Raw genomic sequence first — 22,373 nt, forward strand, 5'->3', positions numbered from 1 at the left:
TTGCCCTGCCCTTGGGCTTGGCTGTGTGAAGCTTTTCCTGCCTGCGATGGTTTCTCTCCCTATACTCACTGATTAAATGACTCATGTTGGGTCTTCAGGCCAACTGCAGCATTATCTCCTCTGAGAAAACCTTCCCTAATTCTGGGTTTTTGTGCTTCTCCTCCATGATTTAGGTCCCTTGAGTTTCCTTTGCCATTCCCTTGTACTACAGTTTTATTTATTTATGAGCTTAGCCCCCTTACAAGATCCACATCACCAGGACATCTAGTTCAATGCCTTGTATACCAAAGGCACTCAATACACATTTGCTGAACAAATAAATACATGAGTGAATCAGTCTTCATTTAGAAAATTGCAGTGTCACAGTGAGTAAGCGGACTAGTGGTAACAGGAACAAGGAGGGGCACAATAAAAGGTGTGGTAATTGGAGTGGTTTATAATTCTCACCAGAGAAGAAACACAGCATTTCGGCTGGTGTCGCTGCTCCAGGGAAAGTTCTTCTACTCCACCGACTGTCTCTTTTCCTGGTAACATGGCCAGCAAGAAAGTAATTACAGTGTTTGGAGCAACAGGTAAAAAGTCTTTAATTTTTAGGGCATACTGACTTTGCTCACTCTCCTGTCTTCCTATTTGTAACTTTAGAGCCTGCAAGTGTGGGCTGAACAAAGAGCTCTTTGGAAGAAATTTTTTTAAGTATCCTATTGCTTTAGTTCTTGATGTGGTAAAGGGGTGGCATCATTTGATTTGTAACTTGATCTCAGCAGGACAAGGACACTGACGTAATCTCCCTTTCCCAGTCATGGGGCTAACTGGTTGGTATAAGTCTCATTTCAACATAAGCTATACTCTGAAGTCTTCTCTCCACTCACTTCCTAATAAGCAAAAGTACAAGTGTGAGAGGCCTGGGGGTTTGTAGTGAATATCCAACGCCTGATCAATCTCCCGGGGAGTCTGCAAGGATGGAGTGTGTGGGCAGTTTGCATTCCTGGCTCCCTTACAGTTTGTTCCTCAACAGTCAGAGCCATCTTTGCACAATGTAAATCAAATCAGGTTATTCTCCTTCAATCTATTCTCATTTCAGCCTCCCAAGGATCCATTTGAAACTGTCAGATCACGTCAGGCCTCTGCTCCAAACCCTCTAAAAGATCCCAGCCCCATGGCACTCCCAGTAAAGTGCGAAGTCTTGCTAATGCCCTGCAACGGGGCCTTGGAAATGCCGTGTCAGAACTCTCTTCCTGCCACCCTCCTCTGACTCCACTTCATTACCCTGGCTTTCTTGGTGTTCCTCCAAAACCATCCCACAATACAAAGGCTCTGGCCTTTGTATTGGCTGCTTCTTCAACCTAGAATGATCTCCCTCTGTTACTGATATGGTTTGGCTGTGTCCCCACCCAAATCTCATCTTGAATTGTAGTTCCCATAATCCCTACATGTCATAGGAGTGACCAGGTGGAGATAAATGAATGTTGGGGGAGGTTCCCCCAGCCTGTTCTCATGATAGTGAAACGGGAGAGTTCCCTGGTCCCCCACCACAGGATGTGCGACAGGGGTGTGGCTCTCTGTTCTGCCACTGCAAGCTCAAACTCTTTAAGGGAGGGGGAGCATGCATACGGGTAGGTGCAGGAACTGGGGCAAGTGCTTCTGGGCTCCGGCCCTATGGCAGCATCTAGGGGTGGGTGTCTGTAACTTTCAAAGCCCAATTGTGCATGTATTACAGTGTACTCTTTTAGCCTTGCCATCTGCAGATGGCTTAAGGGTTAACCAGCTCTGTGAACCCTCTGCCTTTTTGCAAAAGGAGGGGGCTAGTGTGACAACTTTCTGTATCCCAAGCTCTCATCCAGCATCCCAGAAGAATAAGGTCACACATGGACTTGAAGGATGAATGAAGGGGTTTTATTGAATGGTGGAAGTGGCTCTCAGTGGGATGGATGGGGAGCTAGACAGGGGATGGAGAGGAATATGATCTTCCCCTGGAGTTTGGCTGTCCAGTGGCTGATTCTCCGAACATCCTCATCCAAACTCCTCCTGATGTTCCTTCTCTTCTCTCCTCTGCCGCACCATTCTGCCGTCTGTTTGTCTCCTTGTTTCCTAGTCTGCTTCGGGAGCCTGGGGTTTGGGGCTTATATGGGTACAGGACAGGGGGTGTGGCAGGCCAAAAGGCAACTTTTGGGGTGCAAAAACAGGAATGCCTGTTTCTCACTTAGGGCAGCAGGTATCCAGGCTTAAGGGTGGGGCCTTTGCCAGGAACCACCCTCTTCTACCCAGTATTTCCCTGTCTCCTGTTTGTATCAATAGTGAGTTAGTTCTCATGAGATCTGGTGGTTTTACAAGGGGCTTCCCCCTTCACTGGGCACTCATTCTCTCTGCTGCCACCCTGTGAAGTGGTGTCTCCCGCCATGATTGTAAGTTTCCTGAGACCTTCCTAGCCATGTGAAACTGTGAGTCAATTAAACCTCTTTTCTTTATAAATTACCCAGTGTTGGGAATTTCTTCACAGCAGCGTGAGAAAGGACTAACACAGTTACCCACTGCTTTCTCCCTCATGCCATTCAGGTCTCTGCTTAGATGTTACCTTTTCCATGGGGACTTTCCAGACCTCTATATTTGAAATTGCAACTCTGCTTCCACACTGCCCATGTCTGGCTCCCTTCCTTACTTGAATTCTTCTATTTCTGCCTGTCTTTCCACACTAGAATATAAGCTCTATGAGAACAGGAATTTGTCTGGAGGAAGTCAAGGGCTAAAGCAGGAAGCAGAGTGAAATAAATTCTCAAAAATCAACAGTCAAGTATGATATTTAAAGGAGAAGAAGAGGCAATGGAGTGGGGGATGACTCTATTAAGCGTTAGGGTGATGGTAAAGATGTTGGCTTTTCTTTTCTTTTTTTTTTTTTTTTGAGACGGAGTCTCGCTCTGTCGCCCAGGCTGGAGTGCAGTGGCGCAATCTCGGCTCTCTGCAAGCTCTGCCTCCCGGGTTCACGCCATTCTCCTGTCTCAGCCTCTCCGAGTAGCTGGGACTACAGGCGCCCGCCACGACGCCCGGCTAATTTTTTGTATTTTTAGTAGAGACGGGGTTTCACTGTGGTCTCGATCTCCTGACCTCGTGATCCACCCGCCTTGGCCTCCCAAAGTGCTGGGATTACAAGCGTGAGCCACCGCACCCGGCCGATGTTGGCTTTTCTTGAAAGAGAAAAGTGATCGAAGGGTTTGGTTTTGTCAGTGTGTTTGTGTTTAGCTACAGGGTCTCACTGTGTTGCCTGGGCTGGAGTGTAGTGACTCTCACAGGAGCCTTCATAGTACACAGCCTCAAACTCCTGGTCTCAAGTGATCTTCCCGCCTCAGCCTCCCAAGTAGCTGGGACTGCAGGATTGCAACAGCATGCCAGACATTGAGGGATTTTGAGCAGAGGAATGACATGACTTTGGTGTTAAAAGGATCATTTTAGCTTATGCTTTGTGAAGGGACTATAGCTGGTAAGGGCTGAAGCAGGGAGACCTGTTAGGAGGCGGTTGTCATGAAATAGGTGAGATGATAGTAGCTTAGACCAGGGTGGTAGCAATGAGATTGTGGAGAGTGGTCAGATTCTGCAGAGGTTTTAAAAGTAGAGTTGGCAGGATTTGTTGGTGGACCAGATATCAGGGGTAAGAAGGGAAGAGTTGAAAATGACTCTGAAGTTTTATGGCTTGAGTAACTGGAAGAATAAAGTTGAGATTCACTGAAATATGGGAGACAGTGGGGAGGAGGAGGTCAGGAGCTCCTTAAACTTGAATTGGTCTCATTAAACTTGATTTTTTTTTTTTTTTTTTTTTTTTTTGAGACGGAGTCTCGCTCTGTCGCCCAGGGTGGAGTGCAGTGGCGCAATCTCGGCTCACTGCAAGCTCCGCCTCCCGGGTTCATGAGGTCTCATTAAACTTGAATTGCCAACTAGGCATCCAGAGACTGGGTAGGCAGTTGGATAAGATTTTTGGGAGTGGCCAGTCACTCTATTAATTCTGTCTTCTAAATCTCTCTCAGATTTTTTCCATTCTCCCTCTTAGAAGCTTTTTCCACACTCCATTTGCCTTCTCTCCATGTTCTACCTTTAAACAGAATCATCTTTCAAATCTGATTAATTTTTCAAACCTTGTAGCCAGCTAATACCACCTTGTATCACATTCCCGTTCTCCTTCATTACTGCCCAAGATGTAAGCCCCTCTAGTTTTTAGTCTCAACCCTATATTTCTCCACGCATCCTTTCCCTGACTCCACATCTCAGACTCCCTTGCCTCCAAAACCTTCTCATGGTATCCTTCTGTTCCAACATCAACATCTTGCTAAATGCCCCCTCAACCTCTTTGAATAAATGGTCACACTTGACTTTTCTCTCTCAATCCTCCCTGTTCATCATCACCACATTCAGTTAATCACCAAAATCCTGTTGATATCACCTTGTCAAAGAAAACTGTGAAAGACTTTGAAATGGGGAAAAAAGTTTGCTGGGTGTCCTTGCCCAGGGCACCGTTCTCACTTTTGTGAGCCTTTCCTTGTTTTTAAGATATTTATAACTATAAATTGTGGCAAACAGATAATAACGCAACCGATTCTTATCCATAGAAATGCAAATGAAGGCTGGGTATGGTGGCTCACGCCTGTAATCCCAGCACTTTGGGAGGTCGAGGTGGGCTGATCATGAGGTCAGGAGTTTCAGACCAGCATGGCCAATATGGTAAAACCCCATCTCTACTGAAAATACAAAAATTAGCCAGGCGTGGTGGCGGGTGCCTTTAGTCCCAGCTACTTGGGAGGCTGAGGCAGGAGAATCACTTGAACCCAGGAGGCGGCAGTTGCAGTGAGCTGAGATCACGCCACTGCACTCCAGCCTGGGTGACAGAGCAAGACTCCGTCTCAAAAAAAAAAAAAAAAGAAAGAAATGCAAATGAATTGTGTCTGGTGGACCACAGTTGATTATCATCTGGCGGATATTGACTGGTTTTGTCCCTAATTGTACATTCATTTTAGCATTTTGGCATTCTTGATCGCCTATATATATGTGTGTTCTTTGAATTTTTCTTATAACATTGTACTGGTTCGCTCATTAATTAATGAGTTAAGTAAAATTTTGACACATTCATTTTATGTGTGTATAAATTATTATTTTACTCTTTAAAAATGTATCCTTTAATAATCTGAGTATCTCTTAAATTTGCATTATTCCCTCCACCCGAATAACCCCTTCTAGCACAGGTCATTATCAACCTTTACCTAGATTATTTTAAAGCCCACTAATTGTACCCTTGTCTGTGGTCTCTCTATCCTATTCCACACTCTCCATTAACCAGAGCGCTTTCCCAGCATGTAATTCTGAACATACTTCTCAACTTCATAAAATCTCCTGCTCCCAGAACAAAGTGCAGCCCTCTAGGCCTATTTTGCTTCTCTAGCCTCATGTGTGACATTGACCTGCAGTTCTCAGTCAGATTCATTTCAGTTCTCTGAATTCACTGGCTTCTCTGTCACCTCTGGAATAGAGCACTTGCAATCAGCTTTGCATGCAACACACTCCACTTGCCTCTCTTCTCCCAATTCTTGTCTGAGGGTCTTTGGGGCTCACCTCTGTTACTACTTCCTTCAGGAAGCCTCCCTCTAGTCTGGGTTAGATGCTCCACTTATATCCTCCTCTGGAGCCTGTATTCCCTCAGGCCTTTACCTCCTCCTCTAATAGCACATATCACACTGTATTACAATTGCTCTTTTTTTTTTTTTGAGACGGAGTCTTGCTCTGTCCCCCAGGCTGGAGGGCAGTGGCGCGATCTTGACTCACTGCAAGCTCCGCCTTCTGGGTTCAGGCCGTTTTCCTGCCTCAGCCTCCCGAGTAGCTGGGACTAAAGGCGCCTGCCACCACGCCCGGCTAATTTTTTGTATATTTTAGTAGAGACAGGTTTCACCATGTTAGCCAGGACGGTCTATAGTTGCTCTTTAATGATCTCCTCTGCTAGTCTGTAAACTCTGTGCAGGCTGGTGTCATGTTCAGGTTTGAATCCTGAAATCCTTACTTAAGCAGCTATAGGATCTGGAGTAAGTCCTTGACTCTTTAGGCCATAATCCAATATATTAATAATGTCTTTCATAAATTATATCTTATATCCAACATGTTCAAAACTGCTATTGTTTACCACTACATCCCCAGGGCATAGCACAGCATGTAAAAGTCATTCAAAAACATGGTCCCAGGACAATAATAGAAACTTCCCTATAAAAATCCTTTTCAAGGACCATGACCCACCCTACCTACTCCAGCACCCCCCAGCCCCCTGCAAAAAGCACAAATTATACTCAAATAGAAGGTACTTCAGTTTGTTTAGGTTTTTATTTTATAAAGTCAGAGTAAAATATTCAGCCCACCTGCTTTTTAATTGTGAATGGTTCCATATAATGGCTATCCTAAGAGGGATGAAAAAGGGTTTTGTTTTACTTTCTCTAATTTATAAAGAAAAAAAGTTTATTTGATTAATGATTCTTGTGGCTGGGAAGTTCAAGATTGTGCATCTGCATCTGATGAGGGCCTAAGGCTGCTTCCACTCATGGTGGAAGGTAAAGGGGAGCTGGCATGTGCAGAGGTCACATGGAGAGAGAGGACACAAGAGGGAGGGTGGAGGTGCCAGGCTCATTTTAACAGCCAGCTCTCACAGGAACTAATAGATGAGAACTCACCTCTGAGGGAGAGCATTAATCTATTCATGAGGGATCTGTTCCCATGACCCAAACACCTCCAATTATGCTCCAGTATTGGGACTCACATTTCAACATGAGGTTTGGAGGGGACAAATATCCAAACCAGCACCCAGTGTTCTGCAATTCCACAGTGATGTGCATAAAGTGGGAGTTCATTTATCATTGTATTGGGCACTCAGTGACCTCTCAATCTGGAAGCTCAGTTAATATCCTTGGACTCAGAGAAATTTCTATTTTCTTAGATAATTTCAATACCTCTATCTATTTCTCATTCTTTAATTCCCCTGGCTTGATCTTCTAATTATTTTTCTCTCTCTTATTTTACTTGCTTTTTTTTTCCCCCTTCTAATTCTGGGAGATTTCTCCAACTTTTTCTACTGACATTTTATTTCTGCTATAATAAAATTTTGAGAGCTGCTGCTTATCATTTGAATGCTTGCTCTCTTTCTCCGTCTCTCTTCTCCTCTTTTTGGGCCGATATAGTGTTAGGAATACAAAACCTTTTCTAATCTCAGAGGATATTAATTCGGAGTCTTGCTCTGTCACCCAGGCTGGAGCGCAGTGGCGAGATCTTGGCTCACTGCAACCTCTGCCTCCTGGGTTCAAATGCTTCTCCTGCCTCAGCCTCCCAAGTAGCTGGGATTATAGGCACCTGCCACCACACCTGGCTAATTTTTGTATTTTTAGTGGAGAAGGGGTTTTACCATGTTGGCAAGACTGATCTTGAACTCTGATCTCAAGTGATCTGCCTGCCTCTACCTCCCAAAGTGCTGGGATTACAGGATTGAGCCACTGTGCCCAGCCCCAGAGGATATTAATTCTTTTTAATTTTTTTCTTCAGTTCTCTGGACTGTTTCTGTTTCCATCAGTTTGTTTATTTTGGTTTTGCCTTTCATGTTGGAGGCTTTCCTCAAACATCTGGTGAACTTTGACTGTCTGTTCATATTTACTAGTAGACAATTTACTATGAAATTTACTATGAAACTCTGTGTGCAAAGACAGAGCGCACTGAATAACCCCTGACCCTCCTATAGGGTTATCAGTGGTGTATTAGCTGGGGTCCCACAAGAAACAGGTGCCACACTCCTTCAGAGAAGCTCAGAAAAATTTAATAATGGTGGACAAGGAAGAGACCAATAAGGAATAAGCAAGCAACAAGAGGAAGGAGAAAAGGGCAAGAGAGATGACCAGAACTTGGGGACAGTAGCGATGTGAAGGGGGTCATCTCTCTTGCCCTTGGGTCTCTGGCTGATGTCTCTCATTGCCCAGACCCAACCTGAGGACATGAGAGCCCATTGACGGAATCCATAAGGATCAGCTGTTGAGTCCACTAAGTAGAAGAGAGAAAGTGAATATGGATAAACACAAAAAAGTATCCAGGACAGGTATCCAGCCAATTTGATGGAGCAACCCAAATGTTAGTAACCCAGCATAGCACCTGGCCTATATTACAGGATATTCCATAAATATTTGCAGGGCGAATACATTAGGCAAGTAATGATCATATCATAATCAGCCTTGAATGTGGTAAAAAATTTTTACAAGTTTTTAAATTTCTCAAAAAATATAGACCAGGGCCAGGTGCAGTGGCTCATGCCTGTAATCCCAGCACTTTGGGATGCTGAGGCAGGTGGATCACCTGAGGTCAGGAGTTCGAGACCAGCCTGACCAGCATGGCGAAACTCTGTAGCTACTAAAAATACAAAATTAGCTGGGCGCACGCCTGTAATCCCAGCTACTCGCAGACTGAGGTGGAGAATCGCTTGAACCCAGGAGGCAGAGGTTGTAGTGAACTGAGACTACACCATTACACTCCAGCCTAGGCCACAAGAGCAAAACTCCATCTCAAACACACACACACACACACATATGTATAAATATATAAAATATACATATATAAATATATAAAAAATATAAATATATATAAAATATATGAGTGTATATATATATATAGAGAGAGAGAGCGCAGGAACCTCTTTTGATGAATTGTCTTAATAACCCCAATATAAGATCTTTTTTTTTTTTTTGAGACGGAGTCTCGCTCTGTCGCCCAGGCTGGAGTGCAGTGGCGCAATCTCAGCTCACTGCAAGCTCTGCCTCCCACGTTCACGCCATTCTCCTGCCTCAGCCTCTCCGAGTAGCTGGGACTACAGGTGCCCGCCACTATGCCCGGTTAATTTTTTGTATTTTTAGTAGAGATGGGGTTTCACCGTGGTCTCGATCTCCTGACCTCGTGATCCGCCCGCCTCGGCCTCCCAAAGTGCTGGGATTACAAGCGTGAGCCACCGCGCCCGGCCCAATATAAGATCTATAACCAGGTAAAAGTAGAATAATCGCCCTTATTGAATCTGGAGAACCTGTGGGCATCCCTCATTTTGACACTCTGCTCACTTGCCCTTCTTGTTGCCTCAAGCCTCTCCCACTCCTCTCTTCCCATGTCCTCTGCAAAAATGCCTCTGAAGAGGCCACAAAGAACTTAGTTTGAAAGCCATGGGAATATGTGAAGGGCCATGTAGCACCCCCTGCAGTAGATACTGCAGCAGCTCTACTCTGAATCATGAGATTTCTGACCTTCTTTCAGTGAACATTCTTCCTGATCCTTCCTGTGTTTCTTCTTCCCTTGACCCTGCAGGAGCTCAAGGTGGCTCTGTGGCCAGGGCAATTTTGGAGAGCAAAAAATTTGCCGTGAGGGCAGTGACCAGGGATGTGACCCGACCAAATGCCCTGGAGCTCCAGCGCCTTGGAGCTGAAGTGGTAAAAGGTGACCTGAATGATAAAGCATCTGTAGACAGTGCCTTGAAAGGTGCCTATGGGGTCTTCTTGGTGACCAACTTCTGGGACGCTCTCAACAAAGATAAGGAAGTGTGTCAGGTAGAAACCAAATTGTTGGCCGGGCGCGGTGGCTCACGCTTGTAATCCCAGCACTTTGGGAGGCCGAGGCGGGCGGATCACGAGGTCAGGAGATCGAGACCACGGTGAAACCCCGTCTCTACTAAAAGTATAAAAAAAATTAGCCGGGCGTGGTGGCAGGCGCCTGTAGTCCCAGCTACTCGGAGAGGCTGAGGCAGGAGAATGGCGTGAACCTGGGAGGCGGAGCTTGCAGTGAGCCGAGATCGCGCCACTGCACTCCAGCCTGGGCGACAGAGCGAGACTCCGTCTCAAAAAAAAAAAAAAAAAAAAAAAAAAAAAAAAAAAAAAAAAAAAAAAAGAAACCAAATTGTTTCTTTTTTCCTTTTGAATCCTTTCCTCTTACCCTCCGTAGCAGCTTCTTTCCTTCCTAGAAGGGGACAGGCCTTCAGTCTGGGCAAATATATGTCTTACATCCCTTTTGACATTTATAAAAAATATGTACTTTAAGTACTTGTTAAAGGTATCTTTGTAAAATTAATGTTATGTAGCATCTGTCTAGGTCTCAAGACCTTGAGTATTCGAGAGTGGCCGTTTAATGAAGCTGGTCATTGGATTCTCCACTTCTCACCATTTGTTTGTACATGGCATGGGGGAGGTGGTAGCAAGTGTACCCCCAAATTTGAGGCTAGTTTGAGAGTGAAATGGAGAGAATAAAGATGTAATTTACACTTTATTTACACTTCAGATAGATAATTTGGGGATGGGTACATAGAAAAAGAAATAAAACAGCAAATAAACCCACAATTAATTAAATTCAGGGAAAATGAAAGTTTGTAGAAAAAGTAAATGTAGGCTGGGTGCAGTGGCTCACGCCTGTAATCCCAGCACTTTTGGAGGCCAAGGCAGGTGGATCACCTGAGGTCAGATGTTCAAGACCAACCTGAACAACATGGTGAAACCCCATTTCTACTAAAAATACAAAATTAGCTGGGCGTGGTGGTGCATGCCTGTAATCCCAGCTACTTGGGAGGCTGAGCCAGGAGAATCACTTGAATCTAGGAGGCGGAAGTTGCAGTGAGCGGAAATCACCAGACTCTGTCTAAAAAAAAAAAAAAAAAGCGGTGGGGAGAGGAGGGAGGGGGGAGGTGGGGAGGTGGAAGAGATCCTGCTCTTAATATCTGTCCAAATGCAAATACAAATACAGCAGCCTATACGAGGATTTACTTTTGACCCTCAGGGGAAGCTGGTGGCAGACTCCGCCAAGCACCTGGGTCTGAAGCATGTGGTGTACAGCGGCCTGGAGAACGTCAAGCGGCTGACGGACGGCAAGCTGGGGGTGCCGCACTTTGACAGCAAGGGCGAGGTGGAGGAGTACTTCTGGTCCATTGGCATCCCCATGACCAGTGTCCGCGTGGCGGCCTACTTTGAAAACTTTCTCGCGGCGTGGCGGCCCGTGAAAGCCTCTGATGGAGATTACTACACCTTGGGTAAAACGAAGTGAAAGCACACTAGGCACCTGGTTGCCCTCCTCTCCACTCACCTGCCTCCCTCTCTCCCTTCTTGCCACTCTGCAGTGGACACCTATCATCTGAGTGTCTTCTATGTGTTTAGCCCTGTGTGAAGTGCTGAGAGGGATGCCAAATTGTCCTCGGCTTCTCTAGGGCACTACACTAAGTTGTTCTTTCAGGGCAGAGAACTAGATCTGGGATCAGAAGCACAAAGGGTTACATTTCCAATCTCAACATACTGACCCTCCTTAATGTAAGTACTGGAGTTAGCTGTGTGACCTCCAGCCTCTGTTTCCTCAGGTTATTTATTTTTTTTATTTTTTGTGATGGAGTCTCACTCTGTCGCCCAGGCTGGAGTGCAGTGGCGCAATCTCGGCTCACGGCAAGCTCCGCCTCCCGGGTTCACGCCATTATCCTGCCTCAGCCTCTCCGAGTAGCTGGGACTACAGGCGCCCGCCACCACGCCCGGCTAATTTTTTGTATTTTTTAGTAGAGACGGGGTTTCACCGTGGTCTCGATCTCCTGACCTCGTGATCCGCCCTCCTCGGCCTCCCAAAGTGCTGGGATTACAAGCGTGAGCCATCGCGCCCGGCCTCCTCAGGTTATTTTTATTTTATTTTTTGAGATGGAGTCTTGCTCTGTCGCCCAGGCTGTAGTGCAGCAGCACGATCTTGGCTCACTGCAACCTCCACAGCCTGGGTTCAAGTGATTCTTGTGCCTCAGCCTCCTGAGTGGCTGGGATTACACGAACCCGCCACCACGCCCTGCTAATTTTTGCATTTTTTAATAGATACGGGGTTTCACCATGTTGGCCAGGCTAGTCTCAAACTCCTGAACTCAAGGGATCCAGCCAATTCAACCTCCCAAAATGCTGGGATTACAGGTGTAAGCCACCACGCCTGGCAGATTCCTCAAGGTTTAACGGGAAAATTGCACAAGATGACTTTTTTTTTTTTTTGAGTGTGAGTCTCTGTTGCCCAGGCTGGAATGCAGTGGGTCTTTTGCCCATACTGGGTTTCATTGCTCACTGTGCAGCCTTGAACTTTTGGGCTCAAGCATCCTCCTACCTCAGCCTCTTTTTTTTTTTTTTTTTTTTTTTGAGACAGAGTCTCGCTCTGTCGCCCAGGCTGGAGTGCAGTGACGCAATCTCTGCTCACTGCAAGCTCCGCCTCCCAGGTTCACGCCATTCTCCTGCCTCAGCCTCTCTGAGTAGCTGGGACTACAGGCGCCCGCCACCACACCCGGCTAATTTTTTGTGTTTTTAGTAGAGACGGAGTTTCACCGTGGTCTCGATCTCCTGACCTCGTGATCCACCCGCCTCGGCCTCCCAAAGTGCTGGGATTACAAGCGTGAGCCACCGCGCCCGGCCTACCTCAGCCTCTTGAGTAGCTAGGACTATAGGTGTATACCATCACATCTGGCCAATTATTATTTTATTTTATTTTTGAAGAAATGGGGTCTCTCTTTGTTGCCCAGGCTGGTCTTGAACTCCTGGGCTCAAGTGATCCTCCCGCCTCTGCCTCCCAAAGTGCTGTGATTACAGGTGTGAGCCACCATGCCCAGCCTCAGGATGACTTCTAAGAGCCCTTCTAGCTCATCCATCTGAACTTCTGTGGCAACAATGGAGGAAAAGTGTTCTTCTGATCTAGGTCCCATGGTCAGAATTAGAGCTGAGAGGGACTGTGACCTGCCTGGGAGACAGGTTCCCAGGCCCCACCTGCAGAGAGTCCAATTCTATAGGTCTGGGTTGAGGCCTGGGAGAATGTAGTTTTAACAAGGACTCCGGGTAATTCCAACGCTGCTGGTCCACTGGCTGGCATTCCCCTTCCCTTTGGGGACACTTTCTGTGGCCATGGTCAGTGTTGGCCTTTGTGCAGTGGGGGGAATGTGGGAATACCAATGACAATTCAGGCTTTCTTCCTAGATTCAGAATTAACACTCACTAGAAGCCGGGAGGGGTGGCCTATGGTCTCAGCTACTCAGGAGGCTTAGGTGACAGGATTGTTTGAAATAGAATGAGGGAGGAGAGGGTAGTAGGAGGTGAGGTCAGAACTAACAAAGGGTCTGGTTGTGTAAGCTTTGTAAACAACTGGCTTTTCCTCTGAGGGACACAGAGAACTATCAGAAGGTTCTGAGCAGACAGGGCCAGGTGTGGTAGCTCATGCTTGTAATCCCAGCACTTTGGGAGGCTGTGGCAGGCGGATCTCTTGAGGCCAGGAGTTTGAGACCGGCCTGGCCAAGATGATGAAACCCCGTCTCTACTAAAAGTACAACAATTAGCTGGGCGTGGTGGCGGGTGCCTGTAATCCCAGCTACCAGGGAGGCTGAGGTGGGCGAATTACTTGAACCCGGGAGGCAGAGGTTGCAGTGAGCTAGGATTACACTACTGCACTCCAGCATGGGTGACACAGCGAGACTCCGTCTCAAAAAAAAGAAGGTTCTGAACAGAGGTAACATTCACCTGAGCTGAGTTTTTTACAGGGTCACTCTGATTTTTATGTTGAAAAGAGACTACGAAAGGGCAAGAGTTTGGCCAGGCGTGGTGGCTCATACCTGTAATCTCAGCACTTTGGGAAGCTGAGGCCAGTGGATTGTGAGGTCAGGAGTTTGAGAGCAGCCTGGTCAAGATAGTGAAACCCCATCTCTACTAAAAATACAAAAATTCGCTGAGCATGTGTGCCTGTAATCCCAGCTACTCGGGAGGTTGAGGCAGGAGAATTGCTTGAACCCAGCAGGCGGAGGTTGCAGTGAGCCGAGATCGCACCACTGCACACTCTAGCCTGGGTGACAGAGCAAGGCTCCGTCTCAAAAAAAATTTTTTTTTTTTTTGTATTTTTAGTAGAGACGGGGTTTCACCGTGTTAGCCAGGATGGTCTCGATCTCCTGACCTCACGATCCACCTGCCTCGGCCTCCCAAAGTGCTGGGATTACAGGCATGAGCCACCGTGCCTCCGCTGCTATAGCATTTCTGACGGGCTACCTGGCCAACATGGTGAAACACTATCTCTACTAAAAATATAAAAATCAGCCTGGTGTGGTAGCGGGTGCCTGTAATTCCAGCACTTTGGGATCCAAGGCCAAGGCAGGCGGATCACGAGCTCAGGAGATCGAGACCATCCTGGCTAACACGGTGAAACCCTGTTTCTACTAAAAATACAAAAAATTAGCTGGTCTTACTGGCGGGTGCCTGTAGTCCCAGCTATTCAGGGGGCTGAGGCAGGAGAACGGCGTGAACCCACGAGGCAGAGCTTGCAGTGAGCAGAGATCGCACCACTGCACTCCAGCCTGGACGAAAGTGCAAGACTTCATCTGAAAAAAAAAAAAAAAAAAAAAAAAAAGAAAGGGCAAGAGTGGAAATAAGGAGACAAATTTTGCAATAACTCAAGTCACGGATGATGGTGGCTTGGACCAGGGTGGTAGCATTGAAGATGATGAGAAGTGGCCAGATTTTGTACATATCGTGCATATGATTTCCAAAACAAACAAACAAAAAAAACAAAAAAAGGATATGGGATGTGAGAGAAGTGTCAAGGCTGACTATAAGATTTATGACCTGAGAAATCAGAATGATAGGGTTGCCATTAGCTGAGGTGGGAGGCTGTAGGGAAGCAGGTTGGGCGGTGTAAGAGTTCAGTTTCGGGCCTGTTGAGTTTAAGATGTCTATTGAAGAGTCAGGTAAGGATTTGAGTACGTAGTGGGACACATGAGTCTGGAATTCAGCAGAAGTTTTGGCTGGAGATACATTTAATCATACTTTACATAGAGAAGATATTTAGTAAATGGTTGCTCTTTTAAATCAATATCGAGGCACTATAGTATTCTCTTTTTTTTAATTTTTTTTTGAGATGAAGTCTTGTTTTGTTATCCAGGCTGAAGTGCAGTGGCACGATCTCAGTTCACTGCAACCTCTGCCTTCTGGGTTCAAGTGATTCTCCTGCCTCAGTCTCTGGAGTAGCTGGGATTACAGGCATGCGCCATCACACCTGGCTAATTTTTGTATTTTTAGTAGAGACAGAGTTTCGCCATGTTGGCCAGGCTGGTCTTGAACTTCTGACCTCAGGTGGTCCACCCTCCTCGGCCTCCCAAAGTGTTGGGATTACAGGCGTGAGCCACCGCACTCAACCTGTAATTTCTCAAACAAAACCTTGTAACTGTGTATAGATTGTGGCCACTGGGTTTTACATTGCCTTCTCACATCTTTTGTTTAAATGATTGATTAGTTTGGGTTGGTGGGACCTACCAAGGATGTGATATAATTAACTATTTATCTTTTTCTATTTTTTTTTTTAAACTAGCTGTACCGATGGGAGATGTACCAATGGATGGTATCTCTGTTGCTGATATTGGAGCAGCCGTGTCTAGCATTTTTAATTCTCCAGAGGAATTTTTAGGCAAGGCCGTGGGGCTCAGTGCAGAAGCACTAACTATACAGCAATATGCTGATGTTTTGTCCAAGGTTTTGGGGAAAAAAGTCCGAGATGCAAAGGTGAGTTCTTAGGGGACATCCATGTGATCACAAGAGGCCACCTTGGTTAACATTCCACTGACTTACAAATTTTGGTAGACTCTCTGTGGATTTAGGCAGGATTGAACTTAAACTTTCAGAAGAAATTGAGAAGGACTGTGGTTCCATAAATCTATGGACTTAGGGTTAATTGACTTGTAAAAGTTAAATTACTTTCGAGTGGAAAGAACATAGAATGTGAAGATTGAGATACAGCCTTTTCACACACACGATCCCAACTCCTCTCATAAGGCCTTGCTGCTGACTACTTCGGTTGTCCAGAGCTAGCTGATGTGGAACAAGGCACTTAGCTTCATTGAACCTCAGCTTCCTCAGTTGCAAAGTGGTGACTGATAGTATCTACTTCGGGTGTTCTTGTGAAAATTACAGAGAATATATTTAAAGGGCTTATCATAGTGTTTGGCACATGGCAGAGATGTATTGAGTCTCTATTATGAACCCAGTGCTACTTTAAGGAATTTGCAGCAAGGTAAAAATATTGATGCCCATCAAGTCGCCATGATCATTATAAGACATAACACTGTAGGTGCTTAATTGTGTTGTTCAGACTATCTGTGCTATAGACGACTAGAAAACAGTGGAAGAAGGTTTCATGGAAGACGTGGGCTGTTTTCATGGTCCTTGAGGGAACATGACTGTGTATAGACCGAGGAGGCACCAAGAAGGCTGGCCTGGCTAATTCTAGAATAAACACGACAAACCAGAGGCAGTATGGGGAGGAGGCAAATTCTGGCTCTGCCTCTGTCCTTGGTAATTTACTTAACCCCTCTCCATCTCAGTTTCTTCATGTGTTCCAAAAAAAGTTGTTATACCTCCTTCATGGGATCATTGTGAGGATGAAATGAGATCTGTACAGCAAGTGCTTGGCACTGGGTCTGGCACTTAGTAAGCCCTCAACAACTGATCATGCTATACATCATGCAGGAATGGCCTCCTTGTGTGGGTGGCTGCCTTCTTGGGCTTGGGGGTAAGTTATTTTCTCCAGGGAATTGTGCCTGGCCAGGACAGACTTTTTACAGAAGAGTGAGAATTGGTGATATTGAGCATTACCAGCCATTTCCCCAAGCAGGCATTGATAAGAGGAAGGGAAAAGAAAACAGGCTGTTTTCAGGGTACAATGATAGAGTTGAGTAGTTCCAACAGAGACCTTATGGCCCACAAAGCCTACAATATTTGTATCTAGGCCTTTAAAAAAAAGTTTGTTTCCCAGCACTTTGGGAGGCCAAGGAGGGTGGATCACAAGGTCAGGAGTTTGAGACCAGCCTGGCCAACACGGTAAAACCCTGTCTCTACTAAAAATACAAAAATTGGCTGGGCATGGTGGTGGGCGCTTGTAATCCCAGCTACTGGGGAGGCTGAGGCAGGAAAATCGTTTGAACCCAGGAGGTGGAGGTTGCAGTGAGCCAAGATTGCGCCATTGCACTCCAGCCTGGGCGACAGGGCGAGACTCTGTCTTAAAAAAAAAAAAAAAGTTTGTTGACTTGTGTTCTAGAACATTTCCTAGAATTAGGGATAGAAGGTTGGTTCTTGTTTAGATCAACAGCTCTTGGTTCAATGATTCTAGAGGGGATCTCTAGATTCCCAATTCAGCCTCGGGTACTGAAGTTGTGACGAGGCAAAGAGATATATTTTTTTTTTTCTGGAAAACCAGTGTGGGAGTCAATCCAGCCACAAAATCACTTCTGGTTATCTCATTGAAGCCACACACACATTTCTTGGAGAGATTGTTACTCCTGAACCCAAGAAGGCAGCCACCCACTCAAAGACCCACTCAAAGATGGGCTCACAAGAGGATCTGCAAGGTTCCTTGCACCTGGGTGCACATTTACTTCTCAGTGACCCTTCTCCCAGGCCATTTGCATTTGGGTCATATATTCATTTTGTCTTGTGGGTTTGAACTCTGTAAGGAAGGAGAGAAAGAGAGAGCGTGAATGTAGGGGCTGAGTGTGTGTATTGATTCTCAGAGGATGCAGTAGACGTTGTTCTGAATTGCTCAGAACCTTCCAAGCATCTGTTAGTCACATACTTGGTCCCTGAGACTTCTTGGTATGCAAATTGTTTTATAATGCAGCTGAAGCTCCTCTGGCACCACAGACTGTAGGGCATCAGAGGCTGGAACTTCTACAGAATGGTCTGACAATTCCGGGGATGCGTGCATCTGTCCACAAGGTGGCGCTCCAGCCCTCACGGTCTGACTTCCTCCTGCCTCCTCAAGCGGGTGTGAAATGTCTGGTTGAAACTGTCTAACCCCCAAAGGAAGATAATTTTCTCAGAAAGTGAGACACAACAGAACAGACCTCCTTCCTTCAAAAATCTGCAGTAAAAGAATCCCTTATTTTACTGAAGCACATTTGGTATCAAAGTTATGGATGAAAGAGCGACTCAAGGAGACAGACATGGAAGAATCTTCCATGCTTCTCACATAGACTTCTATTTCCAAACTCATTTCAAATTTTCAGTGTTTTTCTGATTTCAAAAATAGCAACTGCTTATTGAAGAAAACTCAGAAAATTATGAAAAAGAAAATACAAATCACACGTAGTTCAATCTCTCAGAGATAGCTACTGTTAAGATTTGACAGTTTGTCTTGCCTTTTCCAGTATATATAAATATGTATATATATGTATATATACTGTATAGACTTATATACATTTATTGTATTAAATATACACATATGTATATGTATATATGTATGTGTATATATGTATATATTAATACAATTATTAAATTGTATTATTGTGTTAAATATATACATATATACACACATATATAATATACATATGTATATATTTAACACAATTAAAATAACACTAAATGTACCGTTTTGTTTCTGGCCTTTTCAGTTAATGTTATGAGAATTTTTCTATTTTGTTAAACTTCTCCAAAAACATTAAACTGCATTATGTTCTGAGAGTAGATGTACCACAATTAATTCTACCATTTCTCTATTGTTGGCCATGCAGGTTGTTCTTAATTTTCTCATTATGAATGCATGTGACAATCATAATTTTACCTAAGTTGTTTGTGTCTGTCACGTTTTTTAAAGGCCGAGTAAAATTGCAAAGTCAGAGTTTATCTCTGAGGGATAAAGACAGATTATACTGGATCCAATAGAAATGCTTTTAGCTAATTCAGTAGGGGGAATTATGGATCTAGTTAGTGTTAGAAAGGATTCAAGGAGTGGATTTTATGGAAGGTGACAGAAGGCAGCTCAGTTGGTATGGGATGGGCTCCATTTCTGCTTGGGCCTGGGCCTTGGCAAAGGCTGGGGCAATTGGAGGTAAAATACAGACCTCTAACCAAGAAAGGGAGCGAGGATGGATGGGCCATCAGCCAGGTGAGAAGGAGAGCCTGGTGCCAGAGACGGGGGATCTTGATGCCGCATGGAGGCCCAGGTGGGTGGACGGTTTCAGAGGGCTGGTGGGGGAATATGAAGAGGAAGTGTAGGCAAAAGCACTGTGAGGTGCTATTCACATGAAGGCTGGTACAGATCTACAGTACCTTACCCAAAAGGCTTGGGGCCAGAAACAATTCAGCTTTAGGAATCTTTCAGCTTTTAGATAGGTTATTGTCTACATGTATTATATAACATCACCAGCAGGGGCTGGAGCAGGAACCTGTAATCAAACACATCTGTATCTCTGCAGGCAAATATTTGAATGTTTCCACTAAATGGTATAATTAAAGACCATAAATAGCTTCACATAGTTAGATCGGGTTTGCCACTAATTTAGTTCAAAAAGGTCAGTTTGCTGCCAAATGGCTTATGGGGGAAAAAAGAAACTTTAGAGTCTCTTGGATTTTGGAGTTAGGCTAAAGAATTGTGGACCTGGCTGGGTGCTGTGGCTCACACCTGTAACCCCAGCACTTTGGGAGGCAGAGGCAGGCAGATCACCTGAGGTCAGGAGTTTGAGACCAGGCTGGCCAACATGGCGAAACCCCGTCTCTACCAAAAATACACAAAATTAGTTGGGCGCGGTGGCGGGTGCCTGTAATCCCAGCTACTCAGGAGGCTGAGGAAGGAGAATTACTTGAACTCGGAGGGCAGAGGTTGCAGTGAGCCGCGATCGCGCCACTGCACTCCAGTCTGAGTGACAGAGTGAGATACCGTCTTAAAAAAAAAAAAAGAATTATGGAACTGTATCATCATTAAGGTGAATAATGTCATTTCAAACTATTTTAAGCATGGACTATAACATTTTCTGTCTTCTTATTTGTTCTTAAAAGATTACCCCGGAAGCTTTCGAGAAGCTAGGATTCCCTGCAGCGAAGGAAATAGCCAATATGTGTCGTTTCTATCACATGAAGCCAGACCGAGATGTCAAGCTCACCCACCAACTAAATCCCAAAGTCAAAAGCTTCAGCCAGTTTATCTCGGAGAACCAGGGAGCCTTCAAGGGCATGTAGAAAATCAGCTGTTCAGATAGGCCTCTGAACCACACAGCCTCTTTCCTCTCTGATCCTTTTCCTCTTTACAGCAAACATTCATGTTGACAGAACATGCTGGAATGCAATTGTTTGCAACATCGAAGGATTTCCTGCAGTCGCCTCTTCAGTAGGAAGCATTGCATTGGTGATAGGACGCAGTAATTTGATTCACATTTAACTTGCTAGTTAGTGATAAGGGTGGTACACCTGTTTGGTAAAATGAGCAGCCTCGGAACTTGGAGCTTCTCTCCTAACGCTAATGGGAGGGCAGATTATACTGGGATTTCTCCCGGGTGAGTGATTTCAAGCCCTAACGCTGAAATTCCCCTAGGCAGCTCCGGTTTTCTCAACTGCATTGCAAAATTCCCAGTGAACTTTAAAGTAATTTTAACTTAAAAAAACGAACATCGGCTGGGCACAGTGGCTCACGCCTGTAATCCCAGCACTTTGGGAGGCCGAGGTGGGCGGATCACCTGAGGTTGGGAGTTCGAGACCAGCCTGACTAACATGGAGAAACCTCATCTCTACTAAAAATACAAAATTAGCCGGGCGTGGTGGTGTGTGCCTGTAATCCCAGCTTCTCCGGGGTGGCTGAGGCAGGAGAATCGCTCGAACCCGGGAGGCGGAGGTTTCCGTGAGCCGAGATTGTGCCATTGCACTCCAGCCTGGGCAACAAGAGCAAAACTCCATCTCAAAAAAAAAAAAAAAAACAAAAAAACCCCGAACATCTTTGTAGAGAATTTTCTGGGGAACATGGTGTTCAATGAACAAGCACAAGCAATGGAAATGCTAAAATTCAGTTTTGCCTCAAGTTTGGAAGTTTATTTTCTGACTCATTCATGAAGTCGTCTATTGAGCCACCATTCAATTATTCATCTACTAATTCCTTGATCCTTCATTTATCCATTCTGCAAACTTTTCTTGAGCACCAGCATGGGTGGCCATTTGTGGACTTCTCTTCATTCCTATGTGTTTTCTTATCAAAGTGATCCATTCTCGAAAGGCTCCTTTCCAGTTTGTGGTTGGGTTCAAGTCATGCCAGGGCCAGAGGGCCCATCTCCTCATTTAGCTCTAGGCAAAATCCAGGGGATCTGCAGTGGGGAGTGGGGGCAGGAAGCTGGAGGGAAAGCCTGTGAAGGGCAGGGATATGGAGAGAGGAGGTGACAGAAGGACCCCACAGGACCTTTCTATATCTCTGGCTTAGCATTTTCTACATCATATTGTAATCGTCTTATTTGCTAGTTTTCTTCCTTACTGTGAGTGACTTACACTCATCTTTATCCCAGTGCCTGGTACATAATAAGTGATCAATAAATGTTGATTGACTAAATGAGTAAATAATTCTATCATTACAAGAAAAGAGTGGCCAGGCACAGTGGCTCATACCTGTCATCCCAGGACTTTGGGGGAGGCTGAGGTGGGTGGATCACCTGAGCCCAGGAGTTTAAGACTAGCCTGGGCAACATGGTGAGACCCTCTCTCTGGAAAAGAACAATTAGCCAGGCCATGGTGTTGTGCTCCTTTGGTCCCAGCTACTTGGAGGCCGAGGTTGCAGGATCACCTGAGCCTGGAGGTTGAGGCTGCAGTGAGCCGTGATCATGCCACTGCACTCCAGCCTGGGTGACAGAGTAAGAACCTGTCTCTAAATAAGTAACTAAATAAACAGGTGTATTAGTTGTGTGCATTGGGGGGTGTGGTTTTTATCCCCCCAAAAGAACTAGCAACGGATACTTTTTAAGGGCGAGTGATTGTCCACTTCCGGGAAGGGAGGATCCCCCGCTATCCAACATGTGATGATAGAAGCCCCTGAGCAAGGACAGAGATGGTGGTGCCTTTGTGAGAGCCCTTGGCCTGGAATCTCACTCAGGAGCAGGAGACTTGGTGGTGGCAAGAGCCAGCCTTTTTTCTTTTAGAGCTCCCAGGGATAAGTGTTGAATAAATGATGTTGAAGGTGTTGCAAGCAAATTTTTACCTTGGGGGGAAATCACAATTGAAGTGCATTTGAGGACCACTCTCCTTTTGAAAGTACCAAGTCCCCAGCAATAAATTCAGTGCAACTTAAGTGCTCAGCCCTGGGAAATGGGCCTGGATAAATTTCTAAAAAGGGAAAAGGAAAAGAAAAACAAAACCCTAAACTAAAAATAGATGTCTTATTACTCATCTGGGTGGGCCAGACAGGAAGAACGACTGCTGTTCCCTAAATAACCTCAGGGTCCCCCATGTGGAGTGACTATAGGCCCAAGGGTCCCCTGGACTTTTTGTGTGTTTGCTGGGATGGCAGGTTGCTTCTTTAAGACCGGGATGGCTGGGCATGGTGACTCACACCTGCAATCCCAGCGCTTTGGGAGGCCA

The 22,373-nt window shown here is 45.5% G+C and overlaps 1 protein-coding gene across 1 annotated transcript; it reads left to right on the top strand.

Moving 5' to 3' along the window:
• The first annotated feature begins 494 nt into the window (after positions 1–494).
• LOC134733164 (nmrA-like family domain-containing protein 1) lies at positions 495–21,351 on the top strand. The gene is made up of 5 exons (XM_063621958.1): positions 495–572; positions 9,343–9,581; positions 10,798–11,047; positions 15,364–15,554; positions 19,821–21,351. The coding sequence occupies exons 1-5, from the start codon at positions 533–535 to the stop codon at positions 19,998–20,000; spliced, it is 900 nt and encodes a 299-aa protein (XP_063478028.1). The 5' UTR covers positions 495–532; the 3' UTR covers positions 20,001–21,351.
• The last annotated feature ends 1,022 nt before the right edge of the window (positions 21,352–22,373 follow it).

The sequence above is a fragment of the Symphalangus syndactylus genome, chromosome 17 (assembly GCF_028878055.3).
Source record: "Symphalangus syndactylus isolate Jambi chromosome 17, NHGRI_mSymSyn1-v2.1_pri, whole genome shotgun sequence".
Lineage (NCBI taxonomy): Eukaryota > Metazoa > Chordata > Mammalia > Primates > Hylobatidae > Symphalangus > Symphalangus syndactylus.